This window comes from Salvia hispanica, chromosome 5 (genome assembly GCF_029641045.1).
Source record: "Salvia hispanica isolate PSC_SH4W2 chromosome 5, Shi_PSC_v1, whole genome shotgun sequence".
Lineage (NCBI taxonomy): Eukaryota > Viridiplantae > Streptophyta > Magnoliopsida > Lamiales > Lamiaceae > Salvia > Salvia hispanica.
Genome location: NC_142696.1, coordinates 6,682,245 through 6,699,242, shown reverse-complemented (window position 1 = coordinate 6,699,242; position 16,998 = coordinate 6,682,245). Strand labels below are relative to the sequence as shown.

General features: G+C 41.1%; 3 protein-coding genes across 3 annotated transcripts; 2 read left to right on the top strand and 1 right to left on the bottom strand.

The window, feature by feature from the left end:
• Positions 1-2,134: 2,134 nt before the first annotated feature.
• Positions 2,135-3,181, bottom strand: LOC125189933 (uncharacterized). Its single transcript, XM_048087151.2, has one exon. It carries the CDS (start codon positions 3,179-3,181, stop codon positions 2,135-2,137), a length of 1,047 nt encoding a protein of 348 aa, XP_047943108.2.
• A 4,395-nt stretch (positions 3,182-7,576) lies between these two features.
• Positions 7,577-10,985, top strand: LOC148924273 (uncharacterized). Its single transcript, XM_089059038.1, has 3 exons — positions 7,577-8,360; positions 8,507-9,098; positions 9,158-10,985. The coding sequence occupies exons 1-3, from the start codon at positions 7,577-7,579 to the stop codon at positions 10,983-10,985; spliced, it is 3,204 nt and encodes a 1,067-aa protein (XP_088915164.1).
• Positions 10,986-14,852: 3,867 nt separating this feature from the next.
• On the top strand, positions 14,853-16,264 carry LOC148924272 (uncharacterized). Its single transcript, XM_089058522.1, has 5 exons — positions 14,853-15,074; positions 15,167-15,262; positions 15,341-15,408; positions 15,489-15,688; positions 16,061-16,264. Exons 1-5 carry the CDS (start codon positions 14,929-14,931, stop codon positions 16,130-16,132), a joined length of 582 nt encoding a protein of 193 aa, XP_088914648.1. The 5' UTR covers positions 14,853-14,928; the 3' UTR covers positions 16,133-16,264.
• Positions 16,265-16,998: the final 734 nt, after the last annotated feature.

The window sequence follows — 16,998 nt, the reverse complement described above, 5'->3', positions numbered from 1 at the left end:
CTTCAATATTTTAGTATTTTTATTATTTCTAATGATGTTATCTTAGATAATCAATTAGCGAAAGTAGAATTATTAATTATAGTAGTTGACAAGTAACATAAAACTAATTAATTAATAAAAAAAACAAAGTATATATGACTAAATGTCATTCAATAGAAAACCATGAAAATAAAGTTGTAAACAGACGATACGCTTAAGAATTTAGTTAAAATTATCCGAGTTTTGTAGATTAATATTATTTCCCTTCTTTATAAGGATGGACTTATAAGTAAAGATTCTCAATCCTTTTTTCCAATTAAAAATAAAATAAAATAAGATTTGATTGACAACGGTGATGCATGTAGCACAACACTAACTAGCATTTTCACGCACAATCGTAGTTTCAATTAAACTATTTACTGAATGAATAAATGCAGAGAGTGAAATCCATGAACCAACATTAAATTCGAGACATCGTATCCACGACTTGGTTGGTGCATGCCTCATGCCCAATTCCCATTTGTATTTTAAATATGGATCAACAAACCCATCATGCCCAAGTCCAACAGAAGTATTAATTTTTTACACTATTAAAACTGATACTGGTATTGACTTCCTTTTAATCTAAATTGCAAATAATTTATCGAGGGATCAAGATCATGTTGAGGATGTTTCGAAGATCACCGTTGTCGAGGATCTCATAGGATTATTCCGAAAAATACTTGAGTTAATTCAACGAAATTTATATACATCTACTCCCTCCGTCCCCAAAGAGTATGAACAATGGGTTCGGCACGAGTTTTAATAAACAAGGAAAAAAGTAAGAGAGAGAAAGAAAGGATAGTGAAAATAATGTTAGTCGAGAGTGGGGTCAACACTATTGTAATGGTATAAGTTGTTAATGACATCGTATAAGTTACTCCCTCTGTCCCCGATTAACAGTCACACTTTTCCATTTCGGTCCGTCCCCAATTAAGAGTCACACTTCATTTTTACCATAAATGGTAGTAGGTCCCACATTCCACTAACTCACTTCACTCACATTTTATTATAAAACCAATATAAAAAAGTGGGCCCCACATTCCACTAACTTTTTCAACCAACTTTTCTTTACATTTCTTAAAACCCGTACCCGGTCAAACTGTGACTGCTAATGGGGGACGGAGGGAGTAGTAAATAAAATGATATGTAGGGATAATATATTGTTTGAATTTTTCAAAATTAGAAATTTCAATAATATGTTGTTTGAATTTTTTAAAATTAGAAATTTCATATTTTTCAGGGACGGACGAATAAATGAAATAGTTTATATTATTTGGGGATGAAAGGAGTATAATGATTGATAGTCATCAAATAAGATAGATAGACCGTAGGCATAATCTCTCTGGATCAAGAGTTATTTTTTTATGCTATTTTTTTTAGATGAGGATATGTTACTGCCATCACTTTAGTAGTTGGATCCGCCAACAAATTTTCTAGCCAGTTATCCTTATTTAAAATTTTGAATATTGAGTGGGTAATTGTACTTATCAAACTTCTAAACCTAGGGAAGAGAAAATATGACAAGAAGAGCAGAGGGAGATTTGGATAGACCTTATCGTAATAGATTTTTGTTTGACTAAATTAGCTCAATTTGAATAAACTATTTAAATGTTAGTGTCATTGTCGTGATTAATATTGATTTACATTTCAAATTCAGATTACATAATTTGGAAACATTATTAATTTACTTGATTTCCTTTGTTAGAGAGTTTATCTGTTCACTAGTTAATCGTGTTTTGTCGCCAGCTCAATTTAATTAACTAATTTTTTCAAAGAGTGATCAGAGTTATGAAATGACTTTTTATATTCTGAAAATTGTAGTGGGACAATATCAGCTTTGGCATACTTAAGAGCATCCACAATAGATGTCTTAGTGCATGCCCTAGTGAGAGCTCTAGTGGTTGCCATGTCAGCATGTCCTATCTTTCTGCAATGGTGGAATCCTAGTGCATGCCCTATCTATTATTCATTTCTCATTTCAATTTTAATTTTAATTTTTTGTATGTTTATCAATTATAAATAGCAAAATTAGACTTCTAATTAAAGAACTAAGCAAAAAACATACATTACTCAATTATTTTTTTTTTAAAGTTACAACTAAAGAGGTACAATTTCAACGACCACTACGCGTCCAAACTTCTTCAATCATGTCGTTCATGAGATCAAGATGAGCTTGTTGGTTGCGCATGCTCTCCTGATCTTGCAATCTCCCGCTGATTCCATAGGGTAAACCTCGAACGACCGGCGGGGCTGCATGACATGCGCTCGGAGCGGCTTCATCATCGGACCACTGACTAGCTGCACGACCTTTATCGTGAATAATCATGTTGTGCAAGATGATGCACGCGTACATGACATTGGCGATATGATGCATGTACCAGGAACGAGTCAGGCCTTTCACTATTCCCCAACGCGCTTGAAGCACACCGAATCCTTGCTCCACGTCCTTCCGTGCAGCCTCCTGCTTTGCCGCAACAAACTCTCTCCTCGCACCCGTTGGGCAGGAGATAGTCTTCAAGAAAACTGGCCATCTCGAGTAAATACCGTCGGCTAAGTAGTACCCCACATGATGTTGTCGTCCGTTGGCATTGAAGTTGATAACCGGACCGTTGCCATTGCATTGCTCAGTGAAGAGACTGGACGAGTTCAACACATTCATGTCGTTGTTGGACCCCGCCACGCCAAAGTGAGCATGCCAAATCCAAATACTGTGGTCAACGATTGCTTCAAGGATCATCGTTGGGTGGGTACCCTTATACTCACTGGTGAATTGGTCACTCCACGCTGCAAGACAATTCTTCCACTCCCAGTGCATACAATCAATACTCCCTAACATTCCAGGAAAGCCGTGCACCGTATCGTGCATCCGCAGCAGGTCCTGGCAGTCTTGGGCATTCGGCTTGCGCAAATATGTGGCGTTGAAGGCGTCAATAACGCCCGCACAAAAACTTACCAGATACTCCCGGACAGTTGTATCCCCGACGTGAAGATACTCGTCGAACATGTCCGCCGTAGAGCCGTATGCCAACTGACGAAGTGCAACTGTGCACTTCGTCAGCGGGGATGGACCCTTTCTGTGGGCCGCATCTTCCCGCTGCTGGAAGTACTCGTCGCACGCCTCCAACGCGTGAACAATCTGGATAAACAGCTCTCGCCGCATCCTAAACCGTCGGCGAAAAACCGGCGCGCCCCACCGGGGATGTTCGGCGAAGTAGTCCTCGAACAGACGTTGATGAGCTAGGATATGCACTCGACGGACGGATGTCCGTCGACGGATGGGCCTCGGGACCTGCTCTTGGGCCTGCTATTCGGCTTGCTCTTGCTCTTGTATTGCACGAATACCGGCGAGAATCTGGTTCCCGAAAGCAAACATTGCGCGTGTTAGAGTTTGTATACTAGAAATCACCTTTCGAGTGATTGAATACTATTAAAACTCTTATTTTATTTTTCAAATGAATAAACAGATTATTTTTGTCATAATGTTGTTATGTTTTACATTTAATGGATGTTTATTGCATATTTAAATGTATAAGTAACTTAACAAAGTCTAAGTCTTTGTTTTAGTAGACCGGTTGTGGGCGTCGTTCACTTTAAGGTAACACGGTCAGTTCTAAACAAAGAAAAAGAAGAATTTCACAACCTAGATAGGCTTAGACTACCTATCGTGAAAGGTTGCAATGTCAGTCCGATTATTTCTAAGCCTTACTGAAATAAGATGACGTTGGTGTGGTATAGCACTGAATGGATCTAACAGCGAGATAGTCTTTATGCTATCTACTGAAAGACGAGGTCTCGTAAATTATTTCTCAATCAATGTACGTTAGCATTGAGCATACGGTATTAATTATGCACTACTTTGACTTACCAAATGGTGCGGGTTTTTCGCAACCCAATAAGCCTGGTATATTGGGTAGTGGTGATTAATATCTAGCGGTGATAGGATTGCTATTATGTTGAATCGTGCGCGAGGTGAGTCTCGTTTGATAACATCCTCAAGAGAAGCTTGAAATAAGGTTTTATTATTCGGAACCTAGCTAGTTGGAGTTTTAATTACTCTATGAATAATAAATAGGATTTTCTCGCTGAGTCCTCTCTTGGAATAAATAAAATATTAATTAATTAAGTCCATAGCAGACAATAATTAATTAATGGATGTTTCTATCTTAAGCGCGGGAAATAAATATAAAGTATTGGAAACCCGAAGTACTTATAATTTCGGATTTGGATGGGGAGTGCAGTATTACTTCTGTAGTGGCTGCTCGTAATATTCCAATTTTAAGCTTATATTAAATTGGGTTTAATTTAATTAGTAAAAAGCTAATTGGAGGAGCCCATATCCAAAGCCTTCCATAGATCCCTGACTGGGCCCAATATGTGACTTATTATAAATAGGAGAATAAAGGAAACAGAAAACACACTTGTTTTTCTCTCAAAATTTTCGGCCCCCCCTACTCCTAGTAGAGGTCGAATTTTTCTCCTCCGTGGGAAAGGATTTCTGTCTTCTCTATTTAAGTCCTAGTGCGCTGGTGAGATCAGCCCACCCTGATATCAGTTCACAGTTCCGGAACCAGTCAGAAGATCCATGGTTTTGTACTAAAGTTCTTCACGTGGAGAAGGCGCTAGCTATCTTTGATTCTTTGGAGAATCATCAAGGTATAATGGCTAAACCTTAGAAAAGCATGTTTTAGGTTTCAATTAATTTAAAGCATGTTATTATTTGAGTTATGAGCATGATACATGTGATAATTACGCGAATAGAATTTGTCTAAATAATCCGCTAAATAGATCTGAATTATTATGTAATTGATTTATGTGAGCGCTTCCGCTGCCAACCCCTTCAGCGCGTTCCATAGACCAACCAATATCTTCCCCGAAAACATTTTGGAAAATTGAGTGAAAGAGATATTGCAACGGAGAGAGATTTGAGAGAGATGTGTGAGAGTTGTGTGAAAAATGAGTGAAATTAAGGTATATTTATAGAATTGAAAAAGAAAAATAAATAAATAAAAAACGCGTTGGTCGGGCCAACGCATGATTGGGCGCGCCCCTGCAATGGGCGACCGATCTCACGGCTGATGGATCGGGCGAGAGATCGGTCACGACCGAACTCTCGGTCGTCTCCGGGCACGCCCGAGACCTGCAATGGATGCCCGATCATGCTCGAGCCCGATCTCGGGCGATAGGGCGTGAGATTGGGCATCCATTGTGGATGCTCTAAGACATGATTCTATAAAGTAACAATAATAGTCTACTTGGTATGTTGATCATAGTTACCCAGGACGATATGGTAATACTAGTTGCGAAAACTCACACATATTGATAAGACAAAGTAGAGCATGACCAACAATATATGCTCAATGTTACCAATATAGATTAAGAAATAAATTATCATCGATATCGTACTTGGTCTAATCAAGCAAGAAGAACTTATCTCCACGTGATACATTCAGTTTAATATCACACTACAATGTCATAAGTCGTTCAAATAGGAAGTGACTTCAGTCCAACACTAACAACCATTCGCGATAGATTAACCACATCTTCTCTAAGGTATCCATTGAAATATTTTTCATAATTGTATATTTATCGATCAATGTAGAAGAAGGACCATTTCTTTCATTATTTAGTGTATTTTCTATAAAATTAATCAACAATAATAAATGAATAAGAAATAGTGTGATAATACGGAGTAATATTTTTCTAATAAACTTAGAAATTAAGCTTTATAAAGCAGTGTATACTCTAACAATCTCTCACTTATACGCAAAATAAGCTTAGAGTATACATAACCAAATTTTGAAAATATATCGCATTCACTAAAAACAACAAATATATGTCAATAAACAGTGTTATTGACATTTTATGTCGTTAATTTATATGTCGGTAATATGTTTTTGTTAGGGACTAAGGAAATTCGGTCGGTAACCCATCCAATCCGTTGATAGCTGTTTTCAGTCAGCAATCTGACGGTAAATACCGAGGGATTGATAACCGTAAGTAATTTCTTAGGTAATTTAACTTTTATTTTTGTCATGTCCTTGATATATATCTGACACCGCTTCCATGCAATATTCATCACGCAGCATTACAACCTCGTTAATTGTTTATATTCATAAGTTAAATAATCATTAAAAACAGTTATCTCGATTAAGTTCTCGTAGATTATAATCTCTGTAGTTAAATTATTTTCATGAAATTGTAAAATTATATATATTTATTTAGAATAATATAACATTACCTCTATGTACTATTAATAATTTTGGTAATATATGATGTGAGTTGTAATTATATAAAATTGATAAAATAGAATAAAGATAAACAGGAAAAAAAATTTATAGTGAATGACTAATTTTGTGGAGAAGTAAAAATGGAAAAAGAGATCTGGATGGAGTATTTATTATGCAATTTAATTTCTAGATACTAAATTAATAAGCAGACTAGATCTTTGGATTGGCCCAATTCTCTTAGTACTAAATATCCAAGGTGAAATTTATTGAATAAAGGCCCAATAGATCAAGAACCCAAAATGCCACATATTTTTGCCCCTCAAGCAGCTGCTCTCTTATATCTCTTCAAAGAGTTTTGACTATCTCTCTCTCTCTGCAAAGATTAGTACCATATGATTTTAAAATAAACTTTTCTACATAACTTTATAAATATGAGAAAAAAATACTAAATAAATGGATTGGATTCATGTATTTGTAAGGATTGGATTATTTGACTCATATACTTATTTCTTTTCAAGTGAAATAATAGAGACGATTGGGAAAGATACATTTTTTAAAATTTTATGTGTCTAATTGATTTTAGGCCAAAAATTATAAAGTATTTTTATATTTCTACAGAAAAACATATATTATAAGAAATATGAATAAAATATATGATCATATTACACAAATTAAAAATGAAAATATTCTCCTTTCCGCAAATCTAGTGAACCTTCTCCTTGACCACATTGATGACCTCACCTATGTATACAGCCACAATGATACGAGTTTGCCGTCAGCTCGCCTTGGAGAGACACCGGTGCAACGGATGGAGGAGAGTGACTTTGATACGGGAGCCAGTGGAAGCGGAGAGCCTGAGAGAACCATAGCTAAGGATCGTTCGCGCCGTCACCGGCGCCCACCGGACCACTTCGCAGACTTCGCCAAGCATTGAGCGTTGGGAGAAAGAGTATTTAGTTAGTTGATTAGCTAATTTATTTAGTGGTTATTTCTATTTAATTCACGTAGTATTTTGAACTTTTAATTGTAATTTCAATTATTTAGCGTCGAGCGATTTATAAGCTCATTTTCGGGTTTTCTTTGTTGATTCTTTCCCGGATCGTAGGTCGAATCAACCCTAGGGTCCTAGATATAAATAGGCGTGTATTTTATTTCAACCATCAGGAAATAGAATATTTTTCACGCAAAGTTTCAGTCTTCTTCTTCCAAACCCTAAATTCGAACGTGTGCGATCGTCAGGCAAAGCTCCCGCGACTTCACGGAGAAATTAATCGCAGTTGAGGAGATTATCCTTAACAAGTGGTGCCTTCATCTCGAGCTCACTATCTATGTCGAATCGATTTGTACCACCGACTACGTCGCCCATCATTCGCGGGCTGGAGCCGCTGCCATCATCGACGGCCCCTTTGAACGCGCCGGCGCTAGCCATGGAACACGTTCTGGCATCGTTGGCTAGGGTTGAAGCCCGGCTAGACGCGGCGGAGAGACGATCAACTATACCTACACCGCCGCCCAGGCCTGATCCCGACCCACCCTATGCAGACGTTCAGGGATGGCGAGGGGAGGCATCGAGACCGCGGGCACTGACAACGGCGGCCACGTCGGTCGTGACACAGCCGATGTTGGAAGTTGTAGGCGCATCCTCCCGCAATCAGTACCGTTCAGCACCCCCGGAATCAGCTGCGTGGGAGCGTCTCGGGTATGACCGCCGTGGCAGACAATCGACGGCGTGGGATAACCCCAATCATCGGTCAGAAGGGTACAACCATGCCAGGCAACCGACGACCTGGGATATTCAGGAGAGCAGACAGCACACAGGCGGATATTCAGACCTGCATCACTTTCGTTCTGAGAAACCACGCTATGAGAAGATGAAGCCTCCGCGCTTCGATGGATCTGAGGCAGCTAATTGGATCTCGAGGGTCCAATATTATTTTGACCACATGGGGACTCCAGAGGATCATAGACTTCATTATGTGGTGATGATGTTTGAAGGACAGGCGTCGGAATGGATCTTTAATTATCGGGAGAATAATCCAGACGCGAATTGGGCAGATTTCTTGGAGGATGTTCGTCGCCGCTTTGATCCTCAATGCTTCCAGAATTTTATTGGTCTCATTGCTAAACTGAAACAGACAGGATTACTGACTGATTACAATGCGACGTTCGAGACGATGTTGAACCGGGCGCGCGGGGTACCGGAATATATTCTCCTGCCTATTTACATAAAGGGCCTACCGCAACCGGTCAAAAACCAGGTGAAACATCAGCATTTCCGGGATCGATCGCCGCAGCGATGGCATTGGCAGTGGAGTACGACAGCTGCATTGAAAGAACGCAGCCTTCGTCGGGGTTCCAGCGCCACAGCGGTGGGCGGTTTGAGCAGCGTCAGTCGGGGTTTCAGCAGCAGGGGCCGCCGTCGGCACAACAGCAGCAGCCACAGCAGGTATCTCGCCCAAACCAGCAAAAATTTTCTGAATATTCTAAGCTTCCGGTACTACGGTTGTCGAGGGAAGCGAAGGCCGAGAGGTCGCGCTTGGGACTATGTTGGTGGTGCCCAGAGAAGTGGGTGGAAGGCCACAACTGTCGCGGAAAATTTCTGGTTTACATGGGCGTGGATGATGACTCGGATGACGATCAGAGAGATGAGGATGAAGAGTTGCAGGATACTCAGATTGTGACCACAGATATCTCGCATATTTATGCGATGGAGTGGCGTCAGAAAGAAGATGCAATCGAGTTGGTAGGAGCTGTTGGGGCGACGGAGGTGCGCATTTTGGTGGACACGGGAGTTCACACGACTTCCTACATCCCCGTGTGGCTGAGAAATTGGCGCTGCCCCTACACAAGGTTCGCCCTTTCCGAGTATATGTTGGCAATGGAGAGTTTCTTTTGTGCTCATGGGTTAGTCAGCAAACAAGGATAGTGGTGCAGAATCATGTGTTTCTGGTGGATTTGCACATTCTGCCGATTCATGGGCCGGACGTGATTTTGGGGAGGATGTGGCTGAAGTCCCTTCGCCGTGTGACAAATGACTATGACACCGCAACGCTGGAATTTGTGCGAAATGGAGAACATATTTGTCTGAAGTTGGTTCCACCGGTGGCTCGAGTGGCTTCTTTGCGCCAGTTTGCTTCTTTATTGACCTTGCAGGGCGTGCCAGAGATGTATGAGTTGGTCCAGCTGCCTCAACAGGAGGAGCAGCCTGCTGCAGTAGAGGCAATCGCGTTCCCCGCGAATCTGCCGGAGGAGATCTTGGCAGTCTTGGGCGCTCACGATAAGGTGTTTGGGTTGCCGGCTGGGATGCCTCCTAAGAGGCCATTCGACCATAGAATTCATTTACTTCCGGAGTCGAAGCCGGTCAACGTGCGGCCATACCGATACCCGTACTTTCAGAAGACGGAGATAGAGCGCCAGGTTAGAGAGATGTTGGAGGCGGGCATCATTCACCCCAGTCAGAGCCCGTTCTCTTCACCTGTATTGTTGATCAGGAAGAAGGATGGGTCCTTCCGTTTCTGTATTGATTATCGAGCCTTGAATGCAGCAACGGTGCCAGACCACTTTCCGATACCGACAACGGATGAGCTTTTTGATGAGCTAGGCGCGGCGCGGTTCTTCACTAAGCTGGATCTGCGTTCGGGGTACCACCAGATTCGGATGTGTGAGGAGGATATTTTTAAGACGGCATTTCGCACTCACAATGGCCACTTCGAATTTCTGGTAATGCCGTTTGGGCTAACAAACGCACCGTCAACATTTCAGGCGGCCATGAATAATTTGTTTCGGCCTTTTCTGCGACAATTCGTCATCGTTTTCTTCAACGACATCCTAATCTACAGCCCCACCTTACCATCTCATGTCCGCCATCTGAACGAGGTTTTGACTATCTTGACGAAGAGTAAGTTTTTTATTAAACTCTCTAAATGCACCTTTGCGTGTACCACGGTCGAATACCTCGGTCACCTGATTGCGGAGGGGCAACTCAAGGCGGATCCGTCCAAGATCGACGCTATGCACGCTTGGCCGGTTCCCAAATCTGTACATCAGCTCCGCGGCTTCTTGGGGTTAACGAGGTACTACCGGCGGTTTGTGCAACACTATGCATCTATCGCAGGGCCTCTCACGGAGTTACTGAAAAAGGAGGCCTTTCTATGGTCACCCGCTGCGGAAGCTAGCTTCACGGCTTTGAAGACGGCTATGTCATCTGCCCCGGTTCTCCGTTTGCCGGATTTTACCAAGACTTTCTACTTGGAGACGGATGCGTCTGATTTTGGTATTGGCGCGGTTTTGCTTCAAGACGGTCATCCTTTGGCGTTTTTTAGCAAGAAGCTTGGGCCCAAGCGTCGCATTTCCTCGACTTATCACAAAGAATTGTACGCGATCGTGGAGGCAGTACAGAAGTGGCGGCAGTATCTACTTGGTAGGGAATTTGTGATTCGGAATGATCAAAAAAGCTTGAAAGAGTTGTTGCAACAGATTATCCAAACGCCAGACCAACAGTTCTATGCGCGGAAATTGATGGGATACAAATTCTGTATTGAATACAAGACGGGGGCGTCTAACAAAGTGGCTGATGCATTGTCCAGAAGAGACATGGAGACGGGTCCAGCTCCGCTGACCGAGGCTGCCGAGTCGCCGGCAGACCAGGCCGTAACCGAGGCCACGGATCACTTCGCTGATCTCGCGAGGACGCACGCCTACTCACGGCAGTGGCACGACCAGTACCTGACGTGCTAGCCATCTTGCGGGACGAAGTGGACAGCACGACGGATTTAATAGCGATGCGTGCGGCATTGGAGTTGGGGAATGCTGATCCCGGGGTGGAACTGATCGACGGCATGCTGTATTACAAGCGACGTTTCTACGTCAGCGCCGATTCGAGGGCTAAGGAATTGCTCTTGCTGGAGTATCATGCCGCCCCGTTGGCAGGTCATCTGGGTATTGACCGCACGTTTAAACGATTGGCAGCTGTTTTCTATTGGCGGGGGATGAGAAAGGATGTGAAACGTTTTGTGGAGTCGTGTTTCGAATGCCAAACGACGAAATACTCAACACAGAAACCGGTGGGGCTGCTTCAACCACTCCCAATTCCATCACAAGTCTGGGAAGACGTGTCCATGGACTTCATTACTGGTCTTCCCCAATCACGGGGGTTCACGACAATCTTAGTGGCGGTGGACCGCTTGACTAAATATGCTCATTTCGCCCCTTTATCTAAGAACTTCAATGCATTAAAGGTGGCGTCGGTCTTCATTGATACGGTGGTCAAGCATCACGGATTCCCGAAAACTTTGGTGTCGGATCGGGACCCGGTTTTTCTAAATGAGGTGTGGGAGGACATGCTGCGGCTGAGCGGTACTAAGCTCAATTTCTCCACAGCTTATCATCCACAATCGGACGGGCAGACGGAGGTCCGCAACCGAGGTTTGGAGCAATACCTCCGCGCGTTTGTAGCAGATAAACCGGCTAAGTGGGCCAATTTTTTACCGTGGGCGGAATTGGCGCTTAATTGCTTTTTTCACGAAGGCTTGGGCACTTCCCCATTCACAGCCTTGTATGGGCGGGATCCGCCGTCCTTAATCGCTGCACCGCCATCGGCGGCAACGCCTCCTGATGTGGCGATCATGATCCAGCAGCGGGGCGATTTGATTGTGAAGCTTCGCCAAAATTTGGAACGTGCCCAACAACGGATGCGCACGGCGGCCAATAAGCACCGCCGCGATGTGGAATTCGAGATAGGTGAGCTGGTGTTATTGAAATTGCAGTTGTACAGACAGCATTCGGTGGCGCGATCATTGTCGACGAAGTTGGCTAGGCGTTTCTATGGGCCTTTTGAGGTGCTGGAGAGGATTGGCCAGGTGGCATATCGTCTGAAGTTGCCCGAGGGGAGTCGGGTGCACAATGTGTTCCATGTGAGCCTTTTGAAGCCTTTCATCGTGGGGAAGGATGGTGATGCAGAGGCGTGGCCGTCGAAGTTCTCCCAAGGACGTCCAGTTGTGCGACCTACGCGAGTGCTGGATCGCAGGTCAGTATGGAAGGACGGAGCTGCTGTCGAGGAGGTGCAGTTGGAGTGGGGCGACGACGGGGGTGATCAGCCGAGTTGGGAGCCATGGGAAGTTGTTAGGAGAAGGTTCCCGGAGCTGCTTCTTGAGGACAAGGAAGCTTCTAAGGTGGGGGGAGTTGATACGAGTCTGCCTTCAGCTCGCCTTGGAGAGACACCGGTGCAACGGATGGAGGAGAGTGACTTTGATACGGGAGCCAGTGGAAGCGGAGAGCCTGAGAGAACCATAGCGAAGGATCGTTCGCGCCGTCACCGGCGCCCACCGGACCACTTCGCAGACTTCGCCAAGCATTGAGCATTGGGAGAAAGAGTATTTAGTTAGTTGATTAGCTAATTTATTTAGTGGTTATTTCTATTTAATTCACGTAGTATTTTGAACTTTTAATTGTAATTTCAATTATTTAGCGTCGAGCGATTTATAAGCTCCTTTCCGGGTTTTCTTTGTTGATTCTTTCCCGGATCGTAGGTCGAATCAACCCTAGGGTCCTAGATATAAATAGGCGTGTATTTTATTTCAACCTTCAGGAAATAGAATATTTTTCACGCAAAGTTTCAGTCTTCTTCTTCCAAACCCTAAATTCGAACGTGTGCGATCGTCGGGCAAAGCTCCCGCGACTTCACGGAGAAATTAATCGCAGTTGAGGAGATTATCCTTAACACACAATCTCTTCTGCTATGGTTTGTGACGAAAAGAGTGATTTTAATTCTCGTATATTCACTTTGTCGTAGAAATATACATGTCTTATATATAGATTAGTAAATATTTATATATGGGATGAGATAATCTTAATAAGCTAATCAACTAGCTGATTTCTTCTTGATTTGTTTCCTGATTGCAGGAACTGTAATTCCTTTTCAACACTCTCCCTCAATTTAAGTAACATGCCCAAAACCTCGTGAAAGATCTTCGAGTCACTACATTTGTTGGGATATAAGCTAGTTGATCCTCTGACTTGACAAGCGTTAGTTTTACAGTTTTATCTTCGAATTTCTCTTTTATGAAATGTCGATCCACACCCACATGTTTGGTTTGTTCCTACAGAACTGGATTTTCAGAAATACAGATAGCAGTCTTATAATCACAATACAATATGCACGACTTTGGCAGTTGGAGGTTAAGCTCCGTCATCAACTTTTTTAGCCACAGTATCTTGCTCAAGCCACGGATATCTGCCTTTGCACTTGAGAGTGCCACTACAGCACCATCTTTTGCTTCTTACTTCTGCGAATTACAAGAGTCCTCCCAAGAATATGAAGTACCTAGCCGTAGAATTTCTATACATATGGTTCCCTGCCCAATTAGAATTGTCACTGTGAATGTACAAATGGTTGTTCATTGCAAACAATATCTCATGACCTATCGTCTGAACAATTCTTAAGACTACTTCCCAGTGACTCATATGTGGGGCATGCATGAAATGACTAACCACTCCAACAGCATAAGTTGTGTCAAGTCTTAGTATGTGAGAGATAAATTAATTTTTGGTGCAACCCCCTCAACAATACATGCCATGGTTTTGAATCATGAGTGTATCGGTTGGTTTGGAATCTATCATCCCAGCTTCAGCTAATAAATTAAGTATGTATTTCCTCTGATTGGTAAAGATTCCTCGTTCTAATCTTAGCACCTTTATCCTTAGAAAGTATTTTTAAAGACCCAAATTCTTCATTACGAATTCTGCAAACAAATTCTTCTTTAGCTGGCTGTGATAATCATGTCGTCTACATAAGACATGTGATCTTGCTTGTTGTCTTGTTTCTTGAGAAACAACATGTGGCCTGAATTGCTTTGCTCGATTTCAGGTTTCTTCATAACTCTGGTGAACTTTCTAAACTAGGCTCTGGGTGACTGCTTCAATCTATACAACGTGTTCTTGAGCTTACACACTTTTTCCTGTCCAAACTCCTTTGTGAATCCTGGCAGCGGCTCCATGTAAACCGTATTGGCCAGCTCTCCACGAAGAAATACAGTAGTGACGTCGAACTGATGGACAGGCGAATCTTTATTAGATGCAATGGAATAAATAACTTTCACTAAATAGTCCAATCTCAGTGTCTCACATACGTTACAATCACATGATGTGGTTTCTCCTGGTAGGTGAAAAACTCAAAACACATGTATGGTACAATACAAAATATTTGAGGAGTAGATATTTAGACTAGTTTTTTAAATACTACTACAATACTACGATACAAAATATTTGAGGAGTAGATATTTAGACTAGTTTTTTAAATACTGCAACACCAAAATATAATTAAAATTTGAAATCAGATTAATAGCAGACGTTAAAATAATTAATTCTCATGTACAACTTATTTAGGAGTCAATTATATACCCGTGGGAACCACACGACATTTACTTTTGCACACAGCAACTTGGCTGCCTGATTCTCCACGAGAAAAATACAATTAAAATATTATTTGAGCACGAGGTCACACGTGAAGGTCGAGGAAATTTCAAGGATACATACTGTATGCTTAAAATTATTGCACCCAAAATTTGAATTATTCCATTTTTCTATGACAACAGAGTCAATTCAACTCGTTTACACCTTGCAAGCAATATATATTCAGATCCCGCAATAAAAAAACATTAACACAAGTAGTAGTTGTATTTCGATGGCTTCCATCTCTACTTCCACTCACATAATAGCTCTTCACCAAACCACTCACATCAACAAAAATCTTCCCAGTCATGATGGCCACTGCTCATTTCTTCGCCGGAGTAATTTCCACAGATCTCAATCAACAAGACCATCAAACAAGTAAATATTGTGTCACATGAGCTTTATATTAAAATTATAAAATGTGTTATTAGTACATTTTTTGTAAATTAATTTGGGGTTTCAATTTTTAGGGACTTTGTTGTCCGGAGAGCCACCCCGGAGATCGCCGGAGAAATCATCGTTTCAAATCCTCTCTCCGGCATACCATTTATCGGAGACAATCCATTGTAAGTTTCTCTAAATTTCAAAAAAATCACACAATTAGTGGATCAAATCAACTATGTTTAATTAATTAATTGTTGCAGGCTTGCTGGAATTTTCGCATTAACTGTGGGTGTACCACTTATGATCCAAAGGATAGTTGCATTTACAAGTAAGCGATTTATAATTAATTAATTAATCATTGTAGATTCGAAATAATTATAACTAATTGAGAAACTGATCGATGTGTAGAGCAAATCGAGGCGGCGTCGCAGACGGTGGAGAAAATAGCGGACACGGTGGAGAATATCGCCGACGAGGTGGACAAAGCGGCGGAGGAGCTGAAGGCGGCGATGCCGGAAGGCCGGCTGAAGGAGGCCGTTACTTTTGTGGAAAAGCTTGCTGAAAATACATCTGATGGGGCAGATAAAGTCAGCGATTTAATGGACATGGTATGTTTTTTTTTTCAATTTACATTTATGAAATTATACTTACTTTCTATTTTATGTCCATATCGGATGCTTTAATTATCACTTAAGAAAATAATTATTGCCAACAATTATTGGGTTGATAAAAAGAAAATGAAGATGGCGCATTATTTACTAGTGGCCATGATAGGCACGTGAAGTAAGCTGCCAGCTTTTCTTTCTTTTGACTGTTGACTAACATTTCTCAAAACCAGCAACAACATTGTGAGTGGAAGGTGTATTTTATTTGATCGATTTTTTAATATTCACGTTACATGTTATTCATACTACTATAAAACAAAAATTTAAAAGGTGATTAATTAGAGCTTATAATTAATTTGATAACAAAACATGCAGGTGCAAGAACTCGATGACAAGCTGGATGAGTTTATGGACAAGGATAAAAACAAAGGCACTGGCAAAGCTTGAGTTTTTCGACAACGGATTGTTAGGACTTATTAGGAGTGTACTGACTCTGAGATTAAATATTTGAATGTTGTTAATATCATTGACTATCCACCAGATTTTGCTATTGCAGCTCAATGCATTCCATCCGCAAAATATGTGTCACACTTTTAACTCTGCTCGGTTTTTTCAATTTTTTTTTAAAATATAGACTTTATAATATGGAGTAGAATATATATATATATATATATATATATATATATATATGGATGTACTAAAATGACAACCCTCTAGATTGTAACACCATATCACCATTTTAGGCCATTAGATCTAAAAATCGTGTGCTTGTCATGCTGCCACGTGTAAAAATACGGAAGGGTAAAATAGGAAATTTTTAATTTTACGTTACCAGATTGCAGTGCTGTTCATTGAATATTGCAGTCTTACTACAACAATATTGCAGTTTACCACGACTGCAATATCTAATACAGTAGACTGCAAACCCGTGTTTTTTCACGAAACTTAATCCTAGGCGTCCATAGATGAGATCTAACGGACTATATTGGTGGTATGATGTTATCCTATCTATGGTGACACCCTAGTGCACCCCTATACCTATATATATATATATATATATATATATATATATATATATATTAATTTTATAATAAAATATGAGTAAAATGGATGAGTAGATTATGAGATTCATGAGGAATGATATGCTACTTAGCACTATTCTCGTTTGATGCATGTTTAATGTTATTCGTTTTGATATATATATTTTGTTTGATTCTAATATGTTAAAAAAATTATTGAAACTTTTAATTTCACAAAATTCATAAAAATCAAAGATTGATTTGTTATTTTATTTATTTATTTGAAATTATAGA

Excerpts from the sequence above, each read along its gene's own strand:
- LOC125189933 (XM_048087151.2), bottom strand. The coding sequence starts at position 3,181 with ATGCGGCGAGAGCTGTTTATCCAGATTGTTCACGCGTTGGAGGCGTGC.
- LOC148924273 (XM_089059038.1), top strand. The coding sequence starts at position 7,577 with ATGTCGAATCGATTTGTACCACCGACTACGTCGCCCATCATTCGCGGG. Across the intron at positions 8,361-8,506 it reads ATGCTTCCAGAATTTTATTG|GTGAAACATCAGCATTTCCG; the intron begins GTCTCATTGCTA and ends GTCAAAAACCAG. Across the intron at positions 9,099-9,157 it reads TGGCGCTGCCCCTACACAAG|TCAGCAAACAAGGATAGTGG; the intron begins GTTCGCCCTTTC and ends CTCATGGGTTAG.
- LOC148924272 (XM_089058522.1), top strand. The coding sequence starts at position 14,929 with ATGGCTTCCATCTCTACTTCCACTCACATAATAGCTCTTCACCAAACC. Across the intron at positions 15,263-15,340 it reads TTTATCGGAGACAATCCATT|GCTTGCTGGAATTTTCGCAT; the intron begins GTAAGTTTCTCT and ends TAATTGTTGCAG. Across the intron at positions 15,409-15,488 it reads AAGGATAGTTGCATTTACAA|AGCAAATCGAGGCGGCGTCG; the intron begins GTAAGCGATTTA and ends ATCGATGTGTAG.